At 47.5% G+C, this 25,471-nt stretch overlaps 1 protein-coding gene and 1 long non-coding RNA gene across 5 annotated transcripts; one reads left to right on the plus strand and one right to left on the minus strand.

The window, feature by feature from the left end:
• Positions 1-12,327: 12,327 nt before the first annotated feature.
• On the minus strand, positions 12,328-16,142 carry LOC129144181 (uncharacterized). The gene is made up of 3 exons (XR_010157063.1): positions 15,150-16,142; positions 13,401-13,554; positions 12,328-12,719 (listed from the first exon to the last, which is right to left on the minus strand). It is a non-coding gene; the product is annotated as an uncharacterized LOC129144181 (long non-coding RNA).
• A 2,211-nt stretch (positions 16,143-18,353) lies between these two features.
• On the plus strand, positions 18,354-21,173 carry LOC107966589 (uncharacterized protein C5orf60-like). Of its 4 annotated transcripts, XM_054684853.2 has the most exons (5): positions 18,444-18,508; positions 18,604-18,646; positions 19,358-19,415; positions 19,961-20,021; positions 20,241-21,173. In XM_054684853.2, exon 5 carries the CDS (start codon positions 20,419-20,421, stop codon positions 20,959-20,961), a length of 543 nt encoding a protein of 180 aa, XP_054540828.2. In that variant the 5' UTR covers positions 18,444-18,508; positions 18,604-18,646; positions 19,358-19,415; positions 19,961-20,021; positions 20,241-20,418; the 3' UTR covers positions 20,962-21,173. The 4 variants fall into 4 exon arrangements, with proteins under 4 accessions (XP_063667060.1, XP_054540827.2, XP_054540826.2 ...); XM_063810990.1 differs by having other exon boundaries at positions 18,354-18,646; positions 20,601-21,173; XM_054684852.2 differs by lacking the exon at positions 18,604-18,646 and having other exon boundaries at positions 18,356-18,508; positions 20,241-21,121.
• Positions 21,174-25,471: the final 4,298 nt, after the last annotated feature.

Below are 25,471 nucleotides of genomic sequence, written 5' to 3' on the forward strand. Positions count from 1 at the left end.
AAAAATAAATGTGCTTTTTTGATGTTGTGCAAAGAAATGTGTCAACATTTGGAGGATCCACATAACTCAGTGAACCAATATTTTCCAGATGACCAATGCTTCATGCTTCCGTTAGGAAAAGACGATCATCCTCTGTGGATCTCTCACGCTCCCACAGGTCTTGCTGGGTGTGCCAAGAATGCAAAGCTTGGCCACTCTTTTCATCCAAACTGTTTCTAAGATTTATATTTGTAGTGAGCAGCCTTGAGGAATGAGCTACTGTCTCCCTCCGGGACAAACAGCAGGCTTGCTTACTGCATGCTACAAAAGCGATGGGCCTCCAAGCTCAGTGCTCCTCAGCTGCAACGCAAACCCACTGTGTGTGTAGCATCTATCTCAGCTCCTCTGCATCACCTCTGCAGGACTTGGGGGACAGAGGGAACAAGTGCAAAACAGGCTGCTGCCCGCTCTGCTTGCTGTGTGAGCATGCTGTGAATAATAAAGTCCTTTGTCTCTGACACAGGAATCTCAACTCTTTTGCCAGCATCCATGCAACAGTAACAAGTTAATGATTAGTTTGTAGTGGAGTAAGATGAAATCCCAGTCCTGACGGTTCCATGCCCGTGCAAACATGCATGGGCAAAAGATCCACTCAAAGTCCAAGAAAAATGAATGAATTTTGATGGAGCAGAGAGCAAAAGTTTATCACTCTGGATTCAAATTTCACTTTGCATCTAGCAGGGTGGGTATTAGGTTGAAGGGAACGAAGCGCTGGGTCAGCAGCTGCACACCCCTGAGAACCAGCGCCTTCCTGAGTTTGCACCCTGGGCCTCACTCTCCAAACCCTTCTCTGGCCCCAGCAGCTAATCCTTAGGAAACTGCTACTCGTTGAGTTCTGGAGTAGCATCAAATCAGAACACCCGCAGCTCTCTGAAAAAGCTCTGAAACATGGCTCCCTTTTCTAGTTTCCTCTCTGCGGGAGTCTGGAATTTCTTCGTAGGCTTCAGCCCGACAGCACATCGCAACACGGACTGAAGGCCGAGCAGAGATGAGAACTCAGCTGTCTGCTCTTCCTCCAGGCCGTGAAGAGATTTGCAAAGCTCTCCAACCACTCTTCTCACTACAGTTTTTTGGTTGTCTTGGAAAATAGAGTTAGTTTTCTTAAACACAAAACAAAAAGTGTGTTACTTGTATAACTGTATAATGGGCTTATTGTTATTTTTCTAAAACTTAATGAATAAATATTTTTAAAATGCCTCAGTTTAAAATTACAATATAGACATTGAGAGATGTAACCCACACGAACAAAAACTCTTTGGGGTTCTCAACAATCTTTTAGAATGCAATGGGATCCTCAGCACAAAACGTTTGAGAACTGCCGGTCTAAATATTTATAAATCAACTTATAAATTAATGAACAAATTGGTAAATAAAATATGTTCTAGCTCCACCCTGGAGAAATCTGCTGTTAAAGTGACTTTATTCCCATTGAGAATTCTTGGCCGCCGCCGGGTTCTATGCTGGACTGCAGTGGGGAGGGCCCAGCACCCCGACCTCTGGTCAGCCCCGGCTCCAAGCAGCCCTGCAAACAGCTGTTTTATGCCCACCTGTCAGGCCTACTAGCTCTGTGGTCCACCCTCCAGGAGAGATCCATGCAAGAGGCCTGCGCTAGGCCCTGAAAGGGGCTTGGGGCTTTTGGGGCAGGGAACCGTGGGGCCTGGGGTACCCAGAGCATGATCCAGGGTTTGTGGGAGAGGGCTCCAGGTGGGCACCTCCCCTTGGCCCTGAAGACACCGGATTCCATGAAAAGAGCCATGCTGGAGGAAAGCCTGAGAGGAAGGCGCAGGAGGACTGCTCCCCTGGTGAGCCACCACCCTGTGTGAACAGACAGGAGAAAGACTCGCTGGCTGGACAGAGAATTTCAGGACAGCACTGCAGCCACTGCTCCCAATGCCTTCGTGGCCCTGGGCTGGCCGCTCCTCTTCCTGGTCTCCCCATGCTTCAGTGCAGGATGAGGGCTCAGCCTGGGGGTTCTCAGCATTGTCTTGAGGCTCATGTTCCTTCCAGGAGCATGGGGTTTCTGGGCTGCTTTGGAGACCCTGACACCCTTTACACTGTGTGGATTTTACTGGCTGGTTCGAGAAAAAGACAGTTTTTCTATTTCTTGGAAAATTGAACAGAAATATTTATGAAAATTTCTTTGTTAAATGATGTTGCTATTTATTCAGTATAGGAGGAAAGGCTACTGAATAGGAAAATATAGGGATTTCTCTCCTGTGTAAATCCCCCTCATACGCCTCAAGTTAAGATATATACATATATATAGGCCGGGTGCAGTGGCTTACGCCTGTAATCCCAGCACTTTGGGAGGCCGAGGCAGGTGGATCGTGAGGTCAGGAGTTCGAGACCAGCCTGGCCAAGATGGTGGAACCCCGTCGCTACTAAAAAAAAAAAAAAATTAGCCAGGCGTGGTGCCAGTCACCTGTAATCCCAGCTACTTGGGAGGCTGAGGCAGAGAATTGCTTGAACCTGAGAGGCGGAGGTTGCAGTGAGCCGAGATCTCACCATTGCACTCCAGCCTGGGTGACAGAGTGAGTCTCCATCTCAAAAAAAAAAGATATATACATATATACATAGACATATATATTATACATATATAAATATACATGTTATATATACATATATATTAATCAGTAACATTTCAAAGTAGATTTTCAAGGGTACAAACAACAGTACTTTTTTTTTTTTTGAGACAGAGTCTCGCTCTGTCGCTCAGGCTGGAGTGTGGTGGCACGATCTCGGCTCACTGCAAGCTCCGCCTCCCAGATTCACACCATTCTCCTGCCTTAGCCTCTCGAGTAGCTGGGACTACAGGTGCCCGCCACCACTCCTGGCTAATTTAATTTTTTTTTTTTTTTGTATTTTTAGTAGAAACGGGGTTTCACCGTGTTAGCAAGGATGGTCTTGATCTCATGACCTCGTGATCCACCCACCTCGGCCTCCCAAAGTGCTGGGATTACAGACGTGAGCCACCGTGCCTAGCCATTTTTTTGTGTTTTTTTAGTGGAGACAGGGTTTCACTGTGTTAGCCAGGATAGTCTCGATCTCCTGACCTCTTGATCCGCCTGCCTCAGCCTCCCAAAGTGCTGGGATTACAGGCGTGAGCCACCACGCCCAGCCAAACAACAGTACTTTTTATAAAATAACCCCTAAGTGCAATTTTTTTGGGAGGGCGACCATCACTGTCACTGATTTTGCTAGGTTTTCCTAAGAATCTTACCTGGTCCATGTGGGATCTGAAGGCAATAATCCTGTCAGTGTTGTCTGGAAAAGTCTGTTACAGTTAAGAAATATTTTGCTAAGCCTGTTATGTAGAAATCACTGTAGGTGGCCCCGCACGGTGGCTCATGCCTGTAATCCCAGCACTTTGGGAGGCCGAGGTGGGTGGAGCACCTGAGGTCAGGAGTTCGAGACCAGCCTGGCCAACATGGTGAGACCCCCCCCGTCCCTAATAAAAATACCAAAACTAGCCGGGCATGGTGGCAGGTGCCTGTAATCCCAGCTACTCAGGGGGCTGAGGCAGGAGAATCGCTTGAACCTAGGAGGCAGAGGTTGCAGTGAGCTGAGATCGCGTCAACACACTCCAGCCTGGAGGAGAAGAGCGAGACTTCGTCTCAAAAAAAAAAAAAAAGAAAAGACATCACTAGGTAAAAACAAGGAAGTGAAATGCACAGTCCTACCTTAAAAAGCTTACTTTCTTCTGGCTGGGCGCAGTGGCTCACCCCTGTAATCCCAGCACACTGGGAGGCCGAGGCGGGCAGATCCCCTGAGGTCAGGGATTCGAGACCAGCCTGGCCAACATGGCAAAACTCTGTCTCTAGTAAAAATACAAAAAATTAGCCGGGCGTGGTGGCAGGCACCTGCAGTCCCAGCTACTCAGGAGGCTGAGGCAGGAGAATGGGGTGAACCCGGGAGGCGGAGCTTGTAGTGAGCCGAGATCGTGCCACTGCACTCCAGCCCCGGCCACAGAGCGGGCTCCATCTCAAAAAAAAAAAAAAAAAGAGTGCAGAAGCAGTGTTGTCCAGGGCTTGATTCCATGCTCCATATTCAAACTACTCAAGGATCAAAACATTAACTAGAGTTCAACTATGTGAGTTCAAATGTTTCTAGCAGATGTTTCTGTGTTTATTTCTTAATGATAATGGAATTTTTATGTGGTGATATCTAGATGGAATAAAAATAATAAGAAGCAATGAAGGGTAAATGCCTGTATAACTATGTATATATCTTTGCTGAACCCAACATATTTAAAAATATGATTGGATGAATTAATTGGATGAAATTTTGCTTTGGTGTGAGAGTTAAAACTTGTATCCTCTGGGCCGGGCGCGGTGGCTCATGCCTGTAATCCCAGCACTTTGGGAGGCCAAGGCGGGCAGATCACGAGGTCAGGAGATCGAGACCATCCTGGCCAACATGGTGAAGCCCCGTCTCTACTAAAAATACAAAAAAAATTAGCTGGGCGTGATGGCAGGCACCTGTAGTTCCAGCTACTCAGGGGGCTGAGGCAGGAGAATGGCGTGAACCCAGGAGGCGGAGCTTGCAGTGAGCAGCGATCACGCCACTGCACTCCAGCCTGGGCGATAGAGCGAGACTCTATCTCAAAAAAAAAAAAAAAAAAAAAAAAAAAAAAAAAAAAAACTTGTATCCTCTGAAAGAACCTCATGAAAATAGACTGTAAATCTACATTACTTGATAAGTAAGTAGAAAAGACTTCCTATGTCCTATGTCAATAGAAAATCATCTGCATTTCTCTGATGGCCAGTGATGATGAGCATTTTTTCATGTGTTTTTTTGGCTGCATAAATGTCTTCTTTTGAGAAGTGCCTGTTCATGTCCTTCGCCCACTTTTTGATGGGGTTGTTTGTTTTTTTCTTGTAAATTTGTTTGAGTTCACTGTAGATTCTGGATATTAGCCCTTTGTCAGATGAGTAGGTTGCGAAAATTTTCTCCCATGTTGTAGGTTGCCTATTCACTCTGATGGTAGTTTCTTTTGCTGTGCAGAAGCTCTTTAGTTTAATTAGATCCCATTTGTCAATTTTGGCTTTTGTTGCCGTTGCTTTTGGTGTTTTGGACATGAAGTCCTTGCCCACGCCTAGGTCCTGAATGGTAATGCCTAGGTTTTCTTCTAGGGTTTTTATGGTTTTAGGTCTAACGTTTAAATCTTTAATCCATCTTGAATTGATTTTTGTATAAGGTGTAAGGAAGGGATCCAGTTTCAGCTTTCTACATATGGCTAGCCAGTTTTGCCAGCACCATTTATTAAATAGGGAATCCTTTCCCCATTGCTTGTTTTTCTCAGGTTTGTCAAAGATCAGAGAAATGCAAATCAAAACCACTATGAGATATCATCTCACACCAGTTAGAATGGCAATCATTAAAAAGTCAGGAAACAACAGGTGCTGGAGAGGATGTGGAGAAATAGGAACACTTTTACACTGTTGGTGGGACTGTAAACTAGTTCAACCATTGTGGAAGTCAGTGTGGCGATTCCTCAGGGATCTAGAACTAGAAATACCATTTGACCCAGCCATCCCATTACTGGGTATATACCCAAATGACTATAAATCATGCTGCTATAAAGACACATGCACACGTATGTTTATTGCGGCATTATTCACAATAGCAAAGACTTGGAACCAACCCAAATGTCCAACAATGATAGACTGGATTAAGAAAATGTGGCACATATACACCATGGAATACTATGCAGCCATAAAAAATGATGAGTTCATATCCTTTGTAGGGACATGGATGAAATTGGAAACCATCATTCTCAGTAAACTATCGCAAGAACAAAAAACCAAACACCGCATATTCTCACTCATAGGTGGGAATTGAACAATGAGATCACATGGACACAGGAAGGGGAATATCATACTCTGGGGACTGTGGTGGGGAGGGGGGAGGGGGGAGGGATAGCATTGGGAGATATACCTAATGCTAGATGACGAGTTAGTGGGTGCAGCGCACCAGCATGGCACATGTATACATATGTAACTAACCTGCACAATGTGCACATGTACCCTAAAACTTAAAGTATAATAAAAAAAAAAAAGAAAAAAAAAAAAAAAAAAGAAAATCATCTGCATTTATTTTGGTGTAGTAAAGAACCATAACAAGACAAAATAAAGTTCTCATAAAGCTACAATGCTTTTGATAGGAGAAAGAAAGAAAGAAGCCAACGTAGACATAAAACTGCTGTACTCATTGGGAAAGATGAAGAAAAATACAGCAATCAGAACAGCAACTTTCACAAAGACAGTTGACAGCTCCATGTTAACATGAAGCATTCTTCAAAAACAAGTTGCTCCAGTTTCTTGTAGATTTTCCAGTGTCCTAATGTATGCTCTCTGGAGTTCTCAATTGCTTCTTAAACACTTCAAAACATACGTCTGGAAATAGCTATTAGTGAAACAGAGTAAGTGCAACCGTTATGCAGTACCTAGAATCTACTTGATCACATGCACACCCTCTAGACACATGTGTTTCAGAATATGATCATTGCATTTAGTTTTCAGAAGTCCACTGGTGTAATTTTCCCTATAACATTTGTTTCTGACATGTAAAAATTTAGATCCCAAGAGGCAGATTCCCAGAATAAATAAGGCTTAGCCAGTGATGTCCCCCACTGTGACAGTGTCAGCCCATTCTAACACAATGTTCGAATTACAAACACAAACGCACAAGGTGTGCAGAGCATCGCAGTGCTGGGTGCACCGACATCCAAGACTCCAGGAATGACATAGTTTAGCAAACAACGTTTTTGCCTAAGACCCAGGGGTTCAAAATAATTTCTCCAGTCTGCTCTAGCCTATTTCATGTATGTATTCTGTTGTAAATGAGAAACAAGACTTATTTTCTCCAGAATAATAGAACCATCGTGACACTGGAAGTAAGCCCAGATGATGATGATGATGATGATTACTATTATTATTATTAATTTCTTCTTGTTGTTGTTGTTCTTCTTCCTCTTCTTCTTCTTTCTTCTTTCTTTTTCTTCTTTTTTCTTCTTCCTCTTCCTCCTCCTCCTCCTCCTCCTTCTTCTTTCTTCCTCTTCCTCTTCTTCTCCCCTCTTCCTCTCCCTTTTTTTGAGACGAGGTCCCAATCTGTCACCCAGGCTGGACTGCAGTAGCAGATCAGCACTCACTGCAGCCTCGACCTCTTGGGCTCAACTGATCCTCCTGCCTCAGCCTCCTACCAGTAGCTGAGACTATAGGCATGCACCACCATGCCCAGCTAATTTTTTTTTGTATCTTTTGTAGAGATGGTGTTTCCCCATGTTGCCCAAGCTGGTCTTGAACTCCTGGGCTCAAGTGATCTGACCACCTTCGACTCCAAAAGTTCTAGAATTACAGGCATGAGCCACTGCGCCCAGCCTATCATTATTATTAATGATTATTTAAAAGACTAAGTTTTTGGTTGGGCGCAGTGGCTCACGCCTGTAATCCCAACACTTTGGGAGGCTGAGGCAGGCAGATCATGAGGTCGGGAGATGGAGACCATCCTGGCTAACACGGTGAAACCCCATCTCTACTAAAAGTACAAAAAATTAACCAGGCGTGGTGGCAGGCGCCTGTGGTCACAGCTACACAGGAGGCTGAGGCAGGAGAATGGCGTGAACCTGGGAGGCGGAGGTTGCAGTGAGCCGAGATGGCGCCACCGCACTCCAGCCTGGGCGACAGAGCGAGACTCCGTCTCAAAAAAAAAAAAAAAAAAAAAGTATGATTTTCCTGCATTCATATGAAATAATGTATTTTAACACACCGTTTTATATGTGTGTGTTTGTGTGCGCGCGCATATATGTATACACACACACACTAAGCAACAAGCTAGAATTCTTTTTTTTTGAGACAGAGTCTCACTCTGTCACCCAGGCTGGAGTGCATTTGCACGATCTCTGCTCACTGCAACCTCTGCCTCCCGGGTTCAAGCAATTCTCCTGCCTCAGCCTCCTGAGTAGCTGGGACTACAGGCACGTGTCCCCACACCTGGCTAATTTTTTTGCTTTTTTTCTGTTGAGACGGAGTCTCACTTTTGTTGCCCAGGCTGGAAGGCAATGGCGCAATCTGAGCTCACTGCAACCTCCACCTTCCAGGTTCAAGTGATTTTCCTGCCTCAGCCTCCTGAGTAGCTTGGACTACAGGCTCCTACCACCACGCCCAGCTAATTTTTTTGTATTTTTAGTAGAGACAGGGTTTCACCATGCTGGCCAGGCTGGTTTCAAACTCCTGACCTCAGGTGATCTGCCTGCCTCGGCCCCCCAAAGTGTTGGGATTACAGGCATGAGCCACCGCGCCTGGCCATTTTTTTTGTATTTTTAGTAGAGATGGAGTTTCACCATGTAGGTCAGACTGGTCTCGAACTCCTGACCTCATGATCCACCTGCCTCAGCCTCCCAAAGTGCTGAGATTACAGGCGTGAGCCACCGCACCCGGCTGAGTTGCTCCCACCTTTTATCTATTGTGAATAACACAGCTATCCACAGGGATGGGCAAGTGTCTCTTTATTTCCTTGCTTTCAATTTTGGGGGGATATATGCCCAGAAGTGGAATTGCTGGAGCGTCCCTAGGTATAATCTCCGAGGAACTGCCTTACTGTTTTCTAGAGGGGCGGCACTATTTTACATTCCCACCAGCAGTGCACAAGGGTTCCAGTCTCTCCACATCCTCACCAACATTTGTTATATTCTGGGTTTTCTTTGATACTAGTCAATGTAGTAGGAGTGAAATGGAATCTCGTTGTCATTTCCATCTCCCTAATGATTAGTGATGCTGAGTATGGAGAAATGTCCATTCAAGTCCTTTGCTCTTTTTTTTTTTTTTTTTTTTTTTTTTGAGAGGGAGTCTCGCTCTGTCACCCAGGCTGGAGTGCAGTGGCGCGATCTTGGCTCACTGCAAGCTCCGCGTCCCGGGTTCACGCCATTCTCCTGCCTCAGCCTCTTGAGTAGCTGGGACTACAGGCGCCCGCCACCACGCCTGGCTAATTTTTTGTATTTTTAGTAGAAACGGGGTTTCACCGTGTTAGCCAGGATGGTTTCCATCTCTTGCCCTTGTGATCCGCCCGCCTTGGCCTCCCAAAGTGCTGGGATTACAGGCGTGAGCCACTGCGCCCAGCCTTTTTTTTTTTTTTTTTTTTTTTTTTTTTTTTTTTTTTTTTTAAGACAGAGTCTCACTCTGTCACCCAGGCTGGAGAGCAGTGGCGTGATCTCGGCTCACTGAAACTTCCACCTCCCAGGTTTAAGCGAGTCTCCTGCTTCAGCCTCCCAAATAGCTGAGATTACAGGCACGTGCCACCACACCCGGCTAATTTTTGTAGTTTTAGTAGAGACGGGTTTCACCATGTTGGCCAGGCTGGTCTCAAACTCCTGACCTCAGGTGATCTGCCCGCCTCGGTCTCCCAAAGTGCGAGGATTACAGGCGTGAGCCACCGCGCCCAGCCTTGCTCATTTCTGAATTTGATTGTTAGGTTTTTGTTATTGAGTATGTTTTTTTAATTGCGTGTAATATTCATACAGAGAAGCCACCAATCCCCAGAGGGCAGCTTGGTAAATTATTGTAGAGTGAATACGTCTGGGACACCAGCCCTCAGATCAAGAAATAGAATATTACCAGAGCCACCCTCCCCCAGAGCACTAAGATAATCGCTATCCTGACTTCTCACCAGATGTTTCTTTGGCCTGTTTTAGAGCTTCGCAGAAACAGAATCGTGCCGTACGCATTCATTTGTGTCTGGCTGCTCCTGCTCAACAGTATGTGGCTGAGATTCACCAACTGTGCATGGCGGCTGTGAATCCATTTTCAGTGCTGTAAGAATTTTACTGTATAAATACACTGAGAGGTACTTATCCACTCTCCTGTTGGAAGTTGGGGCCATTGTGAAGGGTGCTGGTATAAACATCCTAGTGCACGTCGCACGTCATTTGGTGAACACGTGCACAGTGCACAGTTCTTTTGGGTCTATGTGTAAGAGTGGAATGTGGGGATCACAGGTGTGGTCTCCTTTAGTAGGTGTTACCCACGGGTTTTCCAAAGTAGTTGTGCTATTTTACATCCCCAATAGTATATGAAGTTTCAGTTACTCCACATTCTTGCCCAAACTTGGTATCAACAGTGTTTTTAATTTTAGCCATTCTGGTAGGCGTAATATTGGTTTCTCACTGTGGTTTAAATTTGATGGCTTATGAGGCTGAGCATGTTTTAAATGCTTTTTGGCCATTTGGATGTTCATTTGCTCTTTCCTCTCCCTTCCCCCCTCCTCCCTCCCCCCCTCCCTCCCTTTCTTCCTTCCCTTTTTTGTCCCTCTTCATTTCTTTCACTCATTGGCCTATTGGTCTGCCAGCTTTTTTCTTAATTTTTTAAAAAACTTTATTTTACTTTAAGTACTGGGATACATGTACAGAACGTGCAGGTTTGTTACACAGGTAAACATGTGCCATGGTGGTTTGCTGCCCTTATCCACCCGTCACCTAGGTATTAAGTCCCGCATGCATTTTTCTTATTAACTTACAGGAATTCTCTTTATACTCTACATGTGATTTATCTTTTCGCCCTCCTCCATTCCCCACCTCTTTTTTTTAAGAGACAGAGTCTCACCCTGTCACCCAGGCTGCAGTGCAGTGGCACAATCATGGCTCACTGCAGCCTCAGCCTCCCAGGCTCAAGTGTTCCTCCTGCCTCAGCCTCCCAAGTATCTGGGACCACAGGCGTGCACCACCACGCCCAGCCAATTTTTCATTTTTTGTAGAGACGAGGTCTTGCTAAGCTGCTTAGGCTGTTCTCTAACTCCTGACCTCAAGTGATCCTCCCGCCTTGGCCTCCCAAAGTGCTGGGATACAGCGTGAGCCACCACACCCGGCCCCATCTTTTTACTCTTATTGGTGAAAAAATTCTTAATTTTACTATCATCCAATGTATCAATCATTTTCTTTGGGGATAGTGTTTTGTCTTATTGAAGAAATTTTTACCTGCCTCCTAAGGAGCCTTAAAAATCTCCATATGCCCACAAAGCCCCCTGTTCTAATGTCTATTTTGTGCTAGAAATAAACGAGGCACTGTCCCAGAGGCTATGCCTATCTTGTGGGAAAACTGTCTTCATCATCATTTGCTAAGCTGGGAGATGATCGGGATGAGGACTATCTCCACGGCTCCCGGCATCTGAACCCTTCCTGCATTACAGAGAGTGGGCCTGATGCCATCGTGGGCCCAGCCCCACCTGCACCCCATGGGGACAGGGCATGAGGAATGGAGAAGGTGTGGTCTCCTTGGGCAGAGCCAGCCCAGAGATGTGGTTCTGCAAACAGAATGAGGGTACAGATAGTCTGCCTGCATCGCCACGGGGCTCCGGGGGCTGCAGGAGGTGGGAGAGAAGCAGGTAGAGGAGGGATCCAGCAGGAAGAAGAGCAGAGCATTCTCCCTCAAAAGGGAGAAAAAAGGACGCACCTTTCATTTAACAGCTCAGTGTTCCAGTGACCGGAGGTGAGGTCGCAGCTGCTGGTCCCACAGAGCCTGTCTCTGGCGTTAGTTGTTTAGATGTCAGAATTGGTGAAAAGTTTGAGATTGTACCAGCTGGTCCAGGAAAGGTGATGGGGGAGCTATAAAGCTTGCAGCAGGGCAGTCAGGGCTGTCCGGTGCACAGGGGCTCCAGGGCACGTGAGCCACACTGTGCTTAGGGCCAGGCCTCCCAGGAGTGACCCAGACCAGCCTTTTCTTTCTCATCCTCTTACTCTCTGAATTCAAAAGCTTGAACATGCCTGCCACAAAATGTCCACCCAATAAAAAGAAAGTATTTGCCTCCTGGGCTCAGAAATGGTATTAAGGAAATTGCAAATCTACTGACTGTGACAGAAAGCAAATCAGTGGCTGCTTGGGATGGGGTGGGGTGGGAGGGGCTGTAGGGAGGGATTCCAAAGAATCACGAGGAAGCTTTGGGAGTCGTGATGCTCCTGGTCATGGTTTTGTGGGTGCGTACGTGTGTCAACATTGATCAAAAAAAATTTGTTTTTTTTGAGATGGAGTTTCGCTCTTGTTGCCCAGGCTGGAGTGCAGTGGCATGATCTCGGCTCACTGCAACCTCCACCTCCTGGGTTCAAGTGATTCTCCTGCCTCAGCCTCCAGAGTAGCTGGGATTACAGGTGCCCGCCACCATGCCTGGCTAATTTTTTGTAGTTTTAGTAGAGATGCAGTTTCACTGTGTTGGTCAGGCTGGTCTCGAACTCCTGACCTCAGGTGATTCACCCACCTCGGCCTCCCAAAGTGCTGGGATTACGCCGTGAGCCACCATGCCTGGCCTTGTTCTCTTGTATGTCAGTTACCCCTCCACGAGGCTGCTAAACATCTTCCCAGCACACACACGCACAGACACACACCTGCATGCCCTCACGCAGTTTGCAAGGCAGTGGTTCAAGTTACACTTTAATCCCTCAAGCGTGCTCATCTCACTCTCTGAACCTGCCCTCTTGCAGGGTCCATGGTTCTTCCAAGTGTCCTGGTCACAAGGCAGCTGGATCGACACTCAGAGATATAGAGCAGAGCAGAGTGTGGTCCCTGAATCTATCTCACCCCCACAATCTTTACACACAGAGACCTTCCCAGGAGCTGTGACTTGAACTTCACAATCTGCAGGGTCCACCCAGGAGCCGTGTCCTCCTCACAGGCAATGGGATCTCCTCCTCTCTCCACCTGTGTGGGAAGATTGGCAACAAAAAATAGAGAACGTGGGAGGTAAAACACTAAGGGGGTGGGCCACAGCTGAGCATCCCCAGGACAGAGGAAAACTCTGAAGGGATGGATGGGCCACACCTGAGCATCCTCAGGACAGAGGGAAACACTGAGGGGGTGGATGGACCACACCTGAGCATCCTCAGGACAGAGGGAAACACTGAGTGGATGGATGGGCCACACCTGAGCATCCTCAGGACAGAGGGAAACACTGAGGGGGTGGATGGGCCACACCTGAGCATCCTCAGGACAGCGGGAAACACTGAGGGGATGGATGGGCCACACCTGAGCATCCTCAGGACAGAGGGAAACACTGAGGGGATGGATGGGCCACACCTGAGCATCCTCAGGACAGAGGGAAACACTGAGGGGGTGGATGGGCCACACCTGAGCATCCTCAGGACAGAGGGAAACACTGAGGGGATTCATGGGCCACACCTGAGCATCCTCAGGACAGAGGGAAACACTGAGGGGGTGGATGGGCCACACCTGAGCATCCTCAGGACAGAGGGAAACACTGAGGGGGTGGATGGGCCACACCTGAGCACCCTCAGGACAGAGGAAAACACTGAGGGGGTGGATGGGCCACACCTGAGCATCCTCAGGACAGCGGGAAACACTGAGGGGATGGATGGACCACACCTGAAGGCCCCCGGACAGAGTGAAGGACGGCTGTTGTTGGGATGATAATTCCACATCTTTGGAGAACAAGAATTCCAGGTAGTTTTCTTCTCTCCAAACAGCATGGTTATGAACTAGCTCTCACTCCAGGAGGCTTTAAGGCTCCATATAATATCTGTGGTAATAAAGAAAAACAGGCCAGGTGCCACGTCTCACACCTGCAGTACCAGCACTTCGGGAGGCCAAGGTGGAAGGACCACTGAGGCCAGGAGTCTGAGACCAGCCTGGGCAACGTAACAAGAGCCTATCTCTATAAATAATTTCAAAAACGTAAAAAGAAAAGAAAAACAAATAGTGGTAACTGTCACAACTAACATATAGTTACAAACAAAAATTTACACCAAGGTGAAAAAAATCAACTTTTTTTTTTTTTTAATCAAAACGATGCCTCAGTCTAGGAAGAGGTGCTTCCTCTCCTGAAGGAGCTGAAGCCCTGAGCTGCTGTCCATAGGCGGACGGACTCTCCAGGAGCCCCCAGTGGGCCTCGGCTCCTCCACGTCAGCTCCTCTCTTGACCCTCTGCTGGTCCACGGGGGCCGCTGCAGCTGGCCAGGTCTCCTGGGAGTCAGAGGGGGCCATGGGTTCCACCCCAGGGCCCACCTCATCAGCACAGTGCTCTCACCATCTGAGCACCAGCCCAGAGGAAAAGGAGAAAGAAAGGGTGATGCTGATCCCCCAAGCAAAATGGAAACCCCTCCACCTCCCACCCTCAAAAGCACCCAACAACGGGCCCTGGGCACTGAGGGCCTCACGGGGAGCTGTTTGCATCACAGTGAAATCTACAAAGTTCCCATGGCACGTAAGTGGACGCTTCCTCCACACGGGAATGTCCGGCTGCCCCAAGGAAGGCTGCAATAATGTTGAGATCTTTGAATAGGAGCAAGGGATCAAGGCCGATGGCCTCTCTGAGGGCCTCAGTTTCCATCCATGTGGGCAAGCTCCCCTTTGGGAATCTGGGTTATGGTTCCCGAGATGGGGACAAGAGGCATCCGCTGACAGCTATATTTACAAAAATCCATCAAGTCGACACACTCGTGAGAGTCAAAGCAGTACAGTAACTCACTGGAAAAGTGAAAATTTCTCATCTTCATACCCACAGAGATAATGGGGGCGGCGTGGGGGCAAGCCGAACGCATGCGTGTGCTCTGTGCACTCACCGCCGCCCCTCTCCGCGACTGTCTGGCTCCTGATTTGCATAGTGAGAGGCAGACACCAGGCTTGAATCAGGAGGGGCAGCGCCTTGTCCCAGCGAGTTTGGGTCTTGAGACAGTGAGTAGCAAGGGTGTAGAGAGGAAGGGATTTATCGACAAAGTTATCTGACTTTGATTCTTGAGCTCAATAGGGAGAGTTTGAATAAAAAGGAACACCGATACTAACACACATGTTAAATAGACGAACTGCTTCTAATATTTGATAGGCAATAAATGTCGCATTTGTTTATACTTCTAAGCAAAGTCAAGTCTCGTTCTCAGTTGCTCATTTTTAGAGAGTGAGAAAGTCCAAGATCTCATGGGCCCCTCCCCTTCCTCGGGTTATGGACACCAGGGCCCTGGGGAGGTCTCCCGGGAGTCAGAGGGGGACATGGAGGAGAGCGGAGGAGAGAGTGCTGTTCTAGGGTGTCATTAGGTGGCTGTGAGATCCCTGCTCCTACAGTCAGTAGGGAGTGACCTTCGGAAAATTATGTAGCCTCCCTAAGTCTCAGTTTTCTCACCTGAAAAATGGAGCTGATGGTAATAATCCTCATCCAGGAGAACAGCATGTGTTGACCATCCTCGTGGCATTCTTTTTAAGAGCTGCACGGCACTCCATTGTATGGGCATTAAATCATTTATTTATTGTGTGCAATCTCGGCTCACTGCAACCTCTGCCTCCCAGGTTCAAGCGATTCTCCAGCCTCAGCCCCCTGAGTAGCTGGGATGACAGGTGACCACCACCATGCCTGGCTAAATTTTGTATTTTTAGTAGAGACGGGGTTTCACCATGTTGGCCAGGCTGGTCTTGAACTCCTGACTTCCGGTGATCCGCCCCCCCCACCTCAGTCTCCCAAAGTGCTTGGATTACAGGCCTGAGCCACCACTCCCGGCCCATAGACCTAAATATAAAACACATTTGTTGAACGCCATGAAACCAGCAGCTTTGCTGTCACCACCAGAGGGACTCACATGATTTGGAGAATTTTCAAATAGGGATATTGATGCAAACAAACAGGAAGGACCAGTAGCTCTGCTCTTCTCCTCAGAGACCGGAACCTGCCCAAACCACCCAGCATCACTGACTGATGACGGTGCCTGAGCTCATGCGAAGAGAAGACACAGCGAGGGGAGATGCCTGTGGAAAGCAGATGGCCTGAGCTCTGTGTGCACGCCCTAGTCCACGGGTAGATCCATCAGCAACAGTGGAAGCCTCACCGACTCAAGGTGTTCGTATACAAATTCAGACAACTGTTGGCAGAATACCAAGCACGCAGATAAAGGAGCGGTTCCTGGGAAGCCATGCATAAGAAACAAACAAAAAATGAGCAGAGATGGCTCCGGATACACGCTGCTCACAGAATTTACAAATTTAGTACAGGCTGGTTACAAACAAACGAACAAACAGTAACAACTCTCAGCAGAAAAGATTCAGAATCCAGAGTTGAAGAGTCTATAACCTAAAGTATCCAGTGTTCAATGATAAGTTACAAGACAAAAAGAAACAGGCAAGTGTGGGGGGAAACTGTCTTTGTGTCCCCAGATGTCACACTTAGCAAACAAAGACTTCAAAGCAGTTACTTATGTTAAAAGAACTTAAAAAGGGCCAGGCACGGTGGCTCACGCCTGTAATCCCAGCACTTTGGGAGGCCGAGGCGGGCAAATCACCTGAGGTTACAGGTGCATGCCTGTAATCCCAGCTACTTAGGAGACTGAGGCAGGAGAATCGCTTGAACCTGGGAGGCAGAGGTTGCAGTGAGCCAAGATCACGCCATTGCACTCCAGCCTGGGCAACAAGAGTGAAACTCTGTCTCAACAAAAAAGAAAAAGAAAAATGACTTATGAAACGTCAAGCACAACATATGTAGAATGAGAGTCTCAGAAAGAAAGAAAAGGGGAAAGAAAGAACTATTTACAGAAATAATGGCTGAAAACTTACCAAATTTGATATAAAACATTAATCTATAGAATCAATGTTTACTTTCAGTAAAATAAATACCAATATATCCACTCCTACACACCTTGTGTCAAGCTACGAAAACACAAAGAGCAAATATTGAAAACAGTAAGACAAAAACTTCTCCTCATGTACAAGAGCACCAGGATAAAATTAGCCACTGATTTCTGATCAGAAACAATGGTGAGACCATGAACGGCAGCTCACGCCTATAATCCCAGCACTTCGAGAGGCCAAGGCAGGTGGAATACCTGAGGTCAGGAGTTCGAGACCAGCTTGGCCAACATGGTGAAACCCCATCTCTACCAAAAATACAAAAATTAGACCAGGCGTGGTGGCTCCCGCCTGTAATCCCAGAGCTTTGGGAGGCCGAGGTGGGTAGATCACGAGGTCAGGAGATCAAGACCATCCTGGCTAACACAGTGAAACGCCATCTCTACTAAAAATACAAAAGATTAGCCAGGCGTGGTGGCAGGCGCCTGTAGTCCCACCTACTTGGGAGGCTGAGGCAGGAGAATGGCATGAACCCGGGAGGTGGAGGTTGCAGTGAGCCGAGATCTCGCCACTGCACTCCAGCCTGGGCGACGGAGTGAGACTCCGTCTCAAAAAAAGAGAAAAAAAAAGAAAAAATAAGCTAGGCATGTTGGTGCACACCTGTAATCCCAGCTACTTGAAGGCTAAGGCCAGAAAATCGCTTGAACCTGGGAGGCAGAGTTTGCAGTGGGCTGAGATCACACCACTGCACTCCAGCCTGGGCACAAACAGAGGGAGATTCTGTCTCAAAAAGAAAGAAAGAGAGAAAGAGAGAGAGAAAGAGAGAGAGAAAGAGAGAAAGAGAGAGAGAGAGAAAGAGAAAGAAAGAAAGAAAGAAAAAGAATGAATGAATGAATGATGGGAAGGCAATGGGACGGCATAGTCAAAGAATGAAAGAAAAAAAATTGTCAACTAAAAATGCCATGTCCAGCAAATCTATCTTTTAAAAATAAAGATATTCCCAGATAAAGACAGAAAATTTGCTGCCAGCCATCCTACCTCATAAACACTAAAAGAAAGCTTCTGAACTGAAAGAAAGGCTTGATTCTTCTATTTGAAAATACTGAATTGATTTGTCACAGGGTATGTGTGTATATGTGTGTGTGTGTATGTGTGTGTGTGTATGCCAAATATTCCAAAATTTCTCATGCACTTTAACTTTTATTGATTTTAGAAGCAAAAATATTGCAAATATATAAAAATATTCTTCGAAGGTTTAGTTCAATTTTATACTTTTTTAGTCCTATGAATTTTAATTATAAAGAATTGATTTAATTTTTGATTAAGTCTAGCTGAAGACAGTAAAGACTAATTGAAGCAAAAATTATAAAAATTTATTCAAAACTCACAATGATAAACAAGTATAAAAATGTGAGCTCTATGTCTGAGTTGAAGCAAGGCAAGAACATATTGTGTGGGGAGGTTAGAATTGCAAGCAGAGGAGACCCTGGAGCAATAATCCCTGGAAATAACAGGAATTTCAGGGACAAATCCAGATCCTCAAAAACGGTGAAACTGAGGGAGTCTGAGCAGAGATCTCCAATGAACCAGGTACCATCTGTGTGCCAGGGTGAGAGGACGGAAAACGGGCCAGGTCTGTCTCTGACAGGTTGAGCAGGTGGAGTGGGAAGGAGGGATCCAGAAGGCCAGGAGGGTGGAGGGAACTGCAGGGGTGGGTGGTGGTGGGTGGGGCTGGGCTTTAGCCTCCTCCTCCCACTGCCCACCCCACCCTTAGGAGCCCTTTGTGAAGGGGAGGCCCCAGCTCTGTGATGTGGGCCTGGGCCCTAATAACTAGTCCCAGAGGGGATGCCCAGGGCTCAGTTGCCTGAGGACAGCAGTGCAGTTGACATGGATATTCTCTTTCCTCTGGACAGTGTTATTGAGACAGAGGTGTGCCCCAGCTCCATTCCCCAGATCATCCATTTCGTCCTCTTCGTTGTGTTCAGCCTGGTGATCCTGATCATCTTACGCCCCTACATTCCCAGGGAGCCGTCCTCAGTGCCTCCCAGAGAGGAGGACAGCGAGAATGTAAGGAGCCCTCAGCCCACACCCAGCAGAGAATGCTTCTATTTTTCCTGCTCTCTTTTCCACTTTTCCACATCAACCAGAGGCGCTCCTGTGATGGGAACTCTCATCATCCCTCTAGGGACAGCAGGGCAGGCAGGGGTTGGAGTGGGCATAGGATTTCCATCCCAAGCTCCCAGACCATCTGTGGAGGTGCACGGGAGGCGTCAGAGCAAAACCAAACCCCAGGACTCAGCGGCGAGGACCCGGTCATGAGAGGGGTGAGGTCTCTGTGGAAGGACAGGCCCTGAGCCCGGGCTCATCAGCCGCCTTCCTGGGCAGGCGCCTCGGGGCCCAGCGTCTGTGTGGGCTCAGGGGGCTGTGCTGAGCCCCTGAGAGCCTCCCACCTGAGACTGGAGTCGCCTCTGGCCTCCTCAGAAGCAGAATCCTCCCTGCCAGCTCAGAGGCACCTGCAGACCCAAGAGTGTGTGTTTCCCAAGCAGCGGAACAGGGACTGAGGATGCCCAGGGCAGGCCTCACATAGAAAACCCCTCCATGCTTTTCAAAGAAGGAAACCAGAAAGGGTTATTATGCACTTTAGAAACCAGTGAAAGAGAAGCACACAGGGCTCCATGAGCTGGGCGGAGAAAGTGTGTCATTCACGAGCACTGTGGGTCTGCAGCTGTGGGGACAGGAGACTGAGACCCGGCCTGTACCCTCTTTCTTGTCTCTCAGGATCAAGCTGAAGTGGGGGAATGGCTCAGGATCGGAAATAAATATATCACTTTGAAAGGTAAGGCTCTGAGGGTCCCAGAAGCCCCCAGAGGTGACAGCTTCACCTGATCCTAGGAACATGCTGCTTGTCTCCAAGGAATTCATTTTCAGAGGCCTGAAGGGAAGCTCCTAGGAGAGAAATTGGAACCCGGGATCCCTCTCCATGGGATGAAGCCATGGGGTCCAGGGAGCGGGTGTTGCCCAGGAGGGGACCGTGTGGGGGAGGGGACCAGTGACCACCTGGACATGCAGGAGGGGCTGCAGGTCCATGTGGGCAGCTGTTTAACATGGCTGAGCCCTCTCTGAGGCCACCCCGTCCTCTCTCCCCAGGAGGTGGTCGTGACCCCCATGATGGGGCGTGTCGGGAGGCACTCTATAAATGAGAAAACGCTGCCCACCGGGCACCTGGCTATCACTCCTGGGGCCCTGTGGCCTTGGACAGGGATGCTGGGGCTCCAGGGTCTAATCCCCGATCCCGGGGTCTCCCCTAAGGGCACACGCACTCGGCCTCCTGTAAGTCCCAGTTCCCTCCCTCGCCACCATAACCCATCTCCTGCTTTCCAGACTGCAGAATTCTCTTGAAAGAATTGGAGAACCTTGAGATCTACACTTTCCTGCTGGAAAAGTGAGGCTCTTCCCCTTCTCTCCCGTGTCCTCCTTCCTGCCAGGGCCTAGGATGCCACCCCAGGGCCTGGGGCTGATCTGGGAGGGGAGATCACAGCCGTGATGTCACTAAAGCCCTGGGCAGGGGTAGGCAGAGCTTTGTGAAGTCAGCAGGGTGGCCCTGGAGGTCCACAGGTGCCCAGTGCTCCCGGCTGCCGCCTGTGCCTCCTGTCTCCTGCAGGCGCCTGAAGAAGCTCTCTAGGGAGGGCAGCTCCCATCACCTTCCACGCCAAGTCCGCCCAGGGCCAGTGTACAAACCAGCACCTGTTAGGAACCACCGGCCACGTGGGGGGCGTGGGAAAGCTTCTCCCACCAGCTTCCATGTGTCCCCACGGGCTCCCCCGGCTCCTCTGGCCTCCATGCCGTCATCAGTCCCGAAGACCTCTGTAGAGTCCTTGGGGTATCTATCATCCCTGAGCTCCTCCAAGCCACGAGAGCCTCTGTGTCCCCTGAAGCACCCTTCACACCAGCCACCTGCGAGCACCCTATCACCAAACCCGACCACCTCCACAGAATCCTTGGGGTATCTGTCATCCCTCAGCTCCTCCCAGCCACCAGAGCCTTTGCGTCCCCTGAAGCACCCTTCACACAAGCCACGTGGGCGTACCCCTCCCCGACGATGGAATCCTGGCTGGGTGTCCTGGACCGACTCCACACAGGCTGATTCCGAAACTGATGCCATAATATGCCCAATGTGCAAGGCCCCTGAGTGCTCCTGTCTACATACCTGGTGGGTGCCTTCTAGCCCTCGAGTGATCCGAGGCGTTGGTCGCTGCAGTGATCCCAACCTGGACCTCTCCTGGAGGCAGGAGGCTGCTAGAGCCTGGTGCCACTGCACCTCCTCACAGTTCCCATTCGAGCACCCTAATCTTCCCACCCACCTACCAAAGGCTTCCTTCTAGGGAGACCCCACATGCAGGCAGATGGAGGCAGGGCTCACACTGGCCTCCAGGGCTATGCAACTGGCACATTATTTTGCACATAACTTGGCTCAGGTTTGTGAGGTCTGATTTTTCAAATGAAGCAACAATCACATAAAGATTTTCAAACAAATAAGTCAAATATATGGCAGTATTTCTATTTTATCCTATGGCAAAATAAAATTATAATATTATTTTGTTCCTTAAAATTTAATACCTTCAAATTATATTACTTATGTTTCCAGGATTTGACAAAGTCTTAATGTTCAGCCAACATGGCTTAAGCTGATGAACTACTTAAAAGGATTCTTTTCTTTTCTTTTTTTTTTTTGAGACAGAGTCTCGCTCTGTCACCTAGGCCGGAGTACAGTGGCACGATCTCGGCTCACTGCAACCTCCACCTCCTGGGTTCAAGCGATTCTCCTGCCTCAGCCTCCCGAGTAGCTGGGATTACAGACATGCACCACCACAGCTGGCTAATTTCTGTATTTTTAGTAGAGACGGGGTTTCACCATGTTGGCCAGGCTGGTCTCGAACTCCTGGCCTCAGGTGATCCACTCCCCTTGGTCTCCCAAAGTGCTGGGATTAGAGGCGTGAGCCACCAAGTCCAGCCGGAGGATTCATTGTTTAAATAATTCTAAGAAATGCACATTTTCCAAGACTCAGGAGGTCAGGCTTCATTTTATATTCAGTAAAGGGTTAAAAAAGGATGTGATGCTCCAAATAAACTGAAATCTTACACAGTTTCTCACGGAATGTATGCCTGAGACAGACACACAGCCATTCCAACTGCTGGGAAGAGGCGTCTTATCATCCGAATTGAAGAAAGTGTCCATTTAGTCAACATGTGTATTAGAATCATGAAAGGCCTCACTACTTATATGCCCAGCACTTTCTAAAGGGTGCACTTTGGTTAGACTGCATATTTCTTACTGCTCGTAAGTAACACATTGTCGTTGGCTTGTTAAAGTCTGCTTTAATATCATCTGTCAAGCATGTGTCACTGGTGAAGTCTCTCAGATTATCCCTCAGGGTGAAAGCATCACACTCCTTTCTTCAAAAGGAGCAAAGTCGACACGAGGGCCCTTGCAGCCGATTTGTTCCAACAAGAACTTCTCTCCTATTCCTTATAATTACAAATTTGTACCTATTATATTTTCTATTTTACTCCCTTCAATGTCATTGAATCTCAAAATGATGAAACGCGGTCATGAGGATCCTCTGGCACACCACTGGCTTATATTCTTTTTATAGTGCGCCAGATGTTTAATCATCAGAAAAACGGACTTAGGAAAGATTTCCACATAGAAAATACATTACAGCGTACTGCACCCTTTTTAAACTGACTTTTAATACAGGTTTAAACTAAATGATCATGTCTTTTGACTTAAAGTTGTTTGGGGTAGCCACAATGTCTGAAAACAGACTACTGTCCATAATAAATAGTTTATTGTTATGACATGTTTAATGTGCTGCCCCTCACTAGGAATTCTTAGTTCAATAGGTTGTGCAAAACCGCAATGCATGGTGTGCCTTAAAGCAACGTTCCCATCATCTGCTGCACCTGCGTCCACCATACATTGCTGCAGATGATTTATGTGTCCAACTTCCAGGGTGTAAACTTATGCCTTTACCCCAGAACAACTAACAAGTGGGTTCAATCTATTAGAAAAATACTGTCAATATTTCCAGACTTCTTTATTTTTGGAGACAGGGTCTCACACCCAGGCTGGAGTGCAGTGGCACGTCACGGCTCATTGTAGCCTTGAACTCCTGGGCTCAAACAATCCTCCTGCGTCAGTCTCCTGAGTAGCTGGGACCAACAGGTATGTGCCACCATGCCTGGCTAATTGCTTTTTTTTTTTTTTTTTTTTTTTTTTGGTGGAGATTGTGTTGCCTAGGCTGGTCTTGAACTCCTGGCCTCAAGTGATCCTCCCACCTCAGCCTTCCAGAGTGTGGGATTACAGGCATAAGCCACCATGTCTGGCCTTGGTTTTGAAATAGATTTTTATTTAAAATAGGTTTCACACTGATTTCAATAAATCAGGCACTCCAGAACACAATGTATAGGGTGGCAATTATATGTTGACTTCTTAATACTCCAAGAGATAAAGATCTTTTCCAAATAAGCAAAAAAAGTAGTCATTGTGCAATATTAGCCTCTAAGAGCAATTTCCCTTTATAGACTACAATATTACTGACAGTTTCATGCACTTTTGCTTTATAAAGAACTCCACAGGAAGAAATTTCCCCAGTCTTTCCCGGTAGACACAGCTACATTTTCTGTCACACACAAACCATTGTCACAGTACAGCATGTCCAGATCCAGAGAATCAAGGGGTTTCACAATTGCTTCCCCAATGTATGCCATGAGGTTGGTCAGATTTGAAACCATTCCCGTGACAGGATCAATCTTTATAATTGTGCCCCTGCCATATGGATGGTTTGCATTTCCCAAACAGGAGTGTCCTGGGTTACTCAGAGGTGTGCCATGGAGCCCTCCCTTGGCCGTTTTATAATAACCAGAACAGCCCATTTCCCCATGGACACACATTCCAAGCTCTCCACAGCCCAGTACCACCGTTATGCAAAGGATATGGATGGAACTCACATTCAGAAAGCTAGAAAATAAGACTGTGCCAGGCACAGTAGATGAGCAATGAGAAGATGCCAATGTCTTTTCTAGAAGCATGAGTGATCCAGCTCTTTGGTTCTGAGCATTTCTGTGCTTTAGCGTTTCTCTCCCTCATTCACAGTAAAGACATCTGCAGCTCTTCCCTCCTGAGATAAGAAACTGGAACGGCCACCACCTGCTCCCTGATGTTTTCACCATCTCTGCCACTTGTTACAACGACCACTTAGCCAGACATCTCGGCGCAGGGATCCCCCTTAAACTGCAGAAGCAAGACCAGCCCACCACCCTTTCTTTTTATTCCTGCCATAATTTGATGCTAGTAACACTCTGCCTACCTACTTCCAATGGTAACAAATATTTTGTAGAATGTGCAAGTTTATTTTGTAGATTGTGGTCCCTGGAGTGAGAGAAACTCTCCACCTACCAGACCTGTGACTTAGGTAAGTCACTCTGTGTCTCCAAACTTAATTTCCTTGATGTGGAAAATGGGGATAGAAGTTAATAACATTGCAGGAAAGGGGACATGAGTTATAATATAAAGCTCTTTGCATGGTTCCTATTGGATAATTTTGCTATTATTACTGCTTGTATTTTTGTCACATTATAACCAACTTTGTTTTACTTGTTAAAGTACACACAATTGGGTTTTTTAAAAAGAATTAATCAATTTAATTTACTAGCACAAAAGCTAGTGTTAAAAATAGGTGTTAAAAATTGAGTCCCGGCAGGGCACCGTGGCTCACGCCTGCAATTCCAGCACTTCGGGAGGTCCAGGCTGGCAGATCACTTGAGGTCAGGAGTTTGAGACCAGCCTGGCCAACATGGTGAAACTCCATTTCTACTAAAAATACAAGAAATAGCCGGGCGTGGTGGCTCGTGCCTGTAGTCCCAGCTACTCAGGAGGCTGAGACAGGAAAATTGCTTGAACCGGGAGGCAGAGGGTGCAGTGAGCCGAGATGGCGCCACTGCACTCCAGCCTGGGCAACAGAGTGAGACTCTGTTTAAAAAAAAAAAAAGAAAAAAAAAGTGAGTCCCATCTGATAAACCGAATATTTAAGTAAATTTCAAATATTTTTTTACCCCATGATATTTAGGGGTTTCTACTAATTGACTTTGATGTTCAAGGGCTGTTTTGTGATCCCAAAGCCATTGCCACTTTTATTTGAACAAGCTGGACTCATGGGGTACTCCAGAGCCAACTCTGTTTTCTCCATGCAGCCTGCTCCTTGATGCTGGTTCTGAGTCCCTGAATGAAATCTGGGATCTTCATGGCTTACCTACTTACATTCAGGAAAATAAAAATAAAAATCCTCCAGTCATCTCCAATAACAAGAAGAGGTCTGATTTCAGTCATTAAACTATGCAGTGTGATGTCATAACCAAATGGCCACACCGCATTGGAGAGCCAAGTTTTCTCTCCCAGAACAGCCTGCCTGGGCGCGGGCCACCATGCCCGGCTAATTTTCGTATTTTTAGTAGAGACAGGCTTTCACCATGCTGGCCAGGCTGGTCTTGAACTCCTGACCTCACGATCCGCCCGCCTCGGCCTCCCAAAGTGCTGGGATTACAGGCGTGAGCCATTGTGCCGGGCCGCTTTTCTTTCTTTCTTTTTTCTTTTCTTTTTTTTTTTTTTTTTTTTTTGAGACAGAGTCTCGCTCTGTCGCCCAGGCTGGAGTGCAGTGGCGCAATCTCGGCTCACTGCAAGCTCCGCCTCCCAGGTTCACACCATTCTCCTGCCTCAGCCTCCCGAGTAGCTGGGACTACAGGCGCCTGCCACCACGTCCAGCTAATTTTTTGTATTTTTAGTAGACACGGGGTTTCACCATGTTAGCCAGGATGGTCTCGATCTCCTGACTT

This window comes from Pan troglodytes, chromosome 4, assembly GCF_028858775.2.
Source record: "Pan troglodytes isolate AG18354 chromosome 4, NHGRI_mPanTro3-v2.0_pri, whole genome shotgun sequence".
Taxonomy (NCBI): domain Eukaryota; kingdom Metazoa; phylum Chordata; class Mammalia; order Primates; family Hominidae; genus Pan; species Pan troglodytes.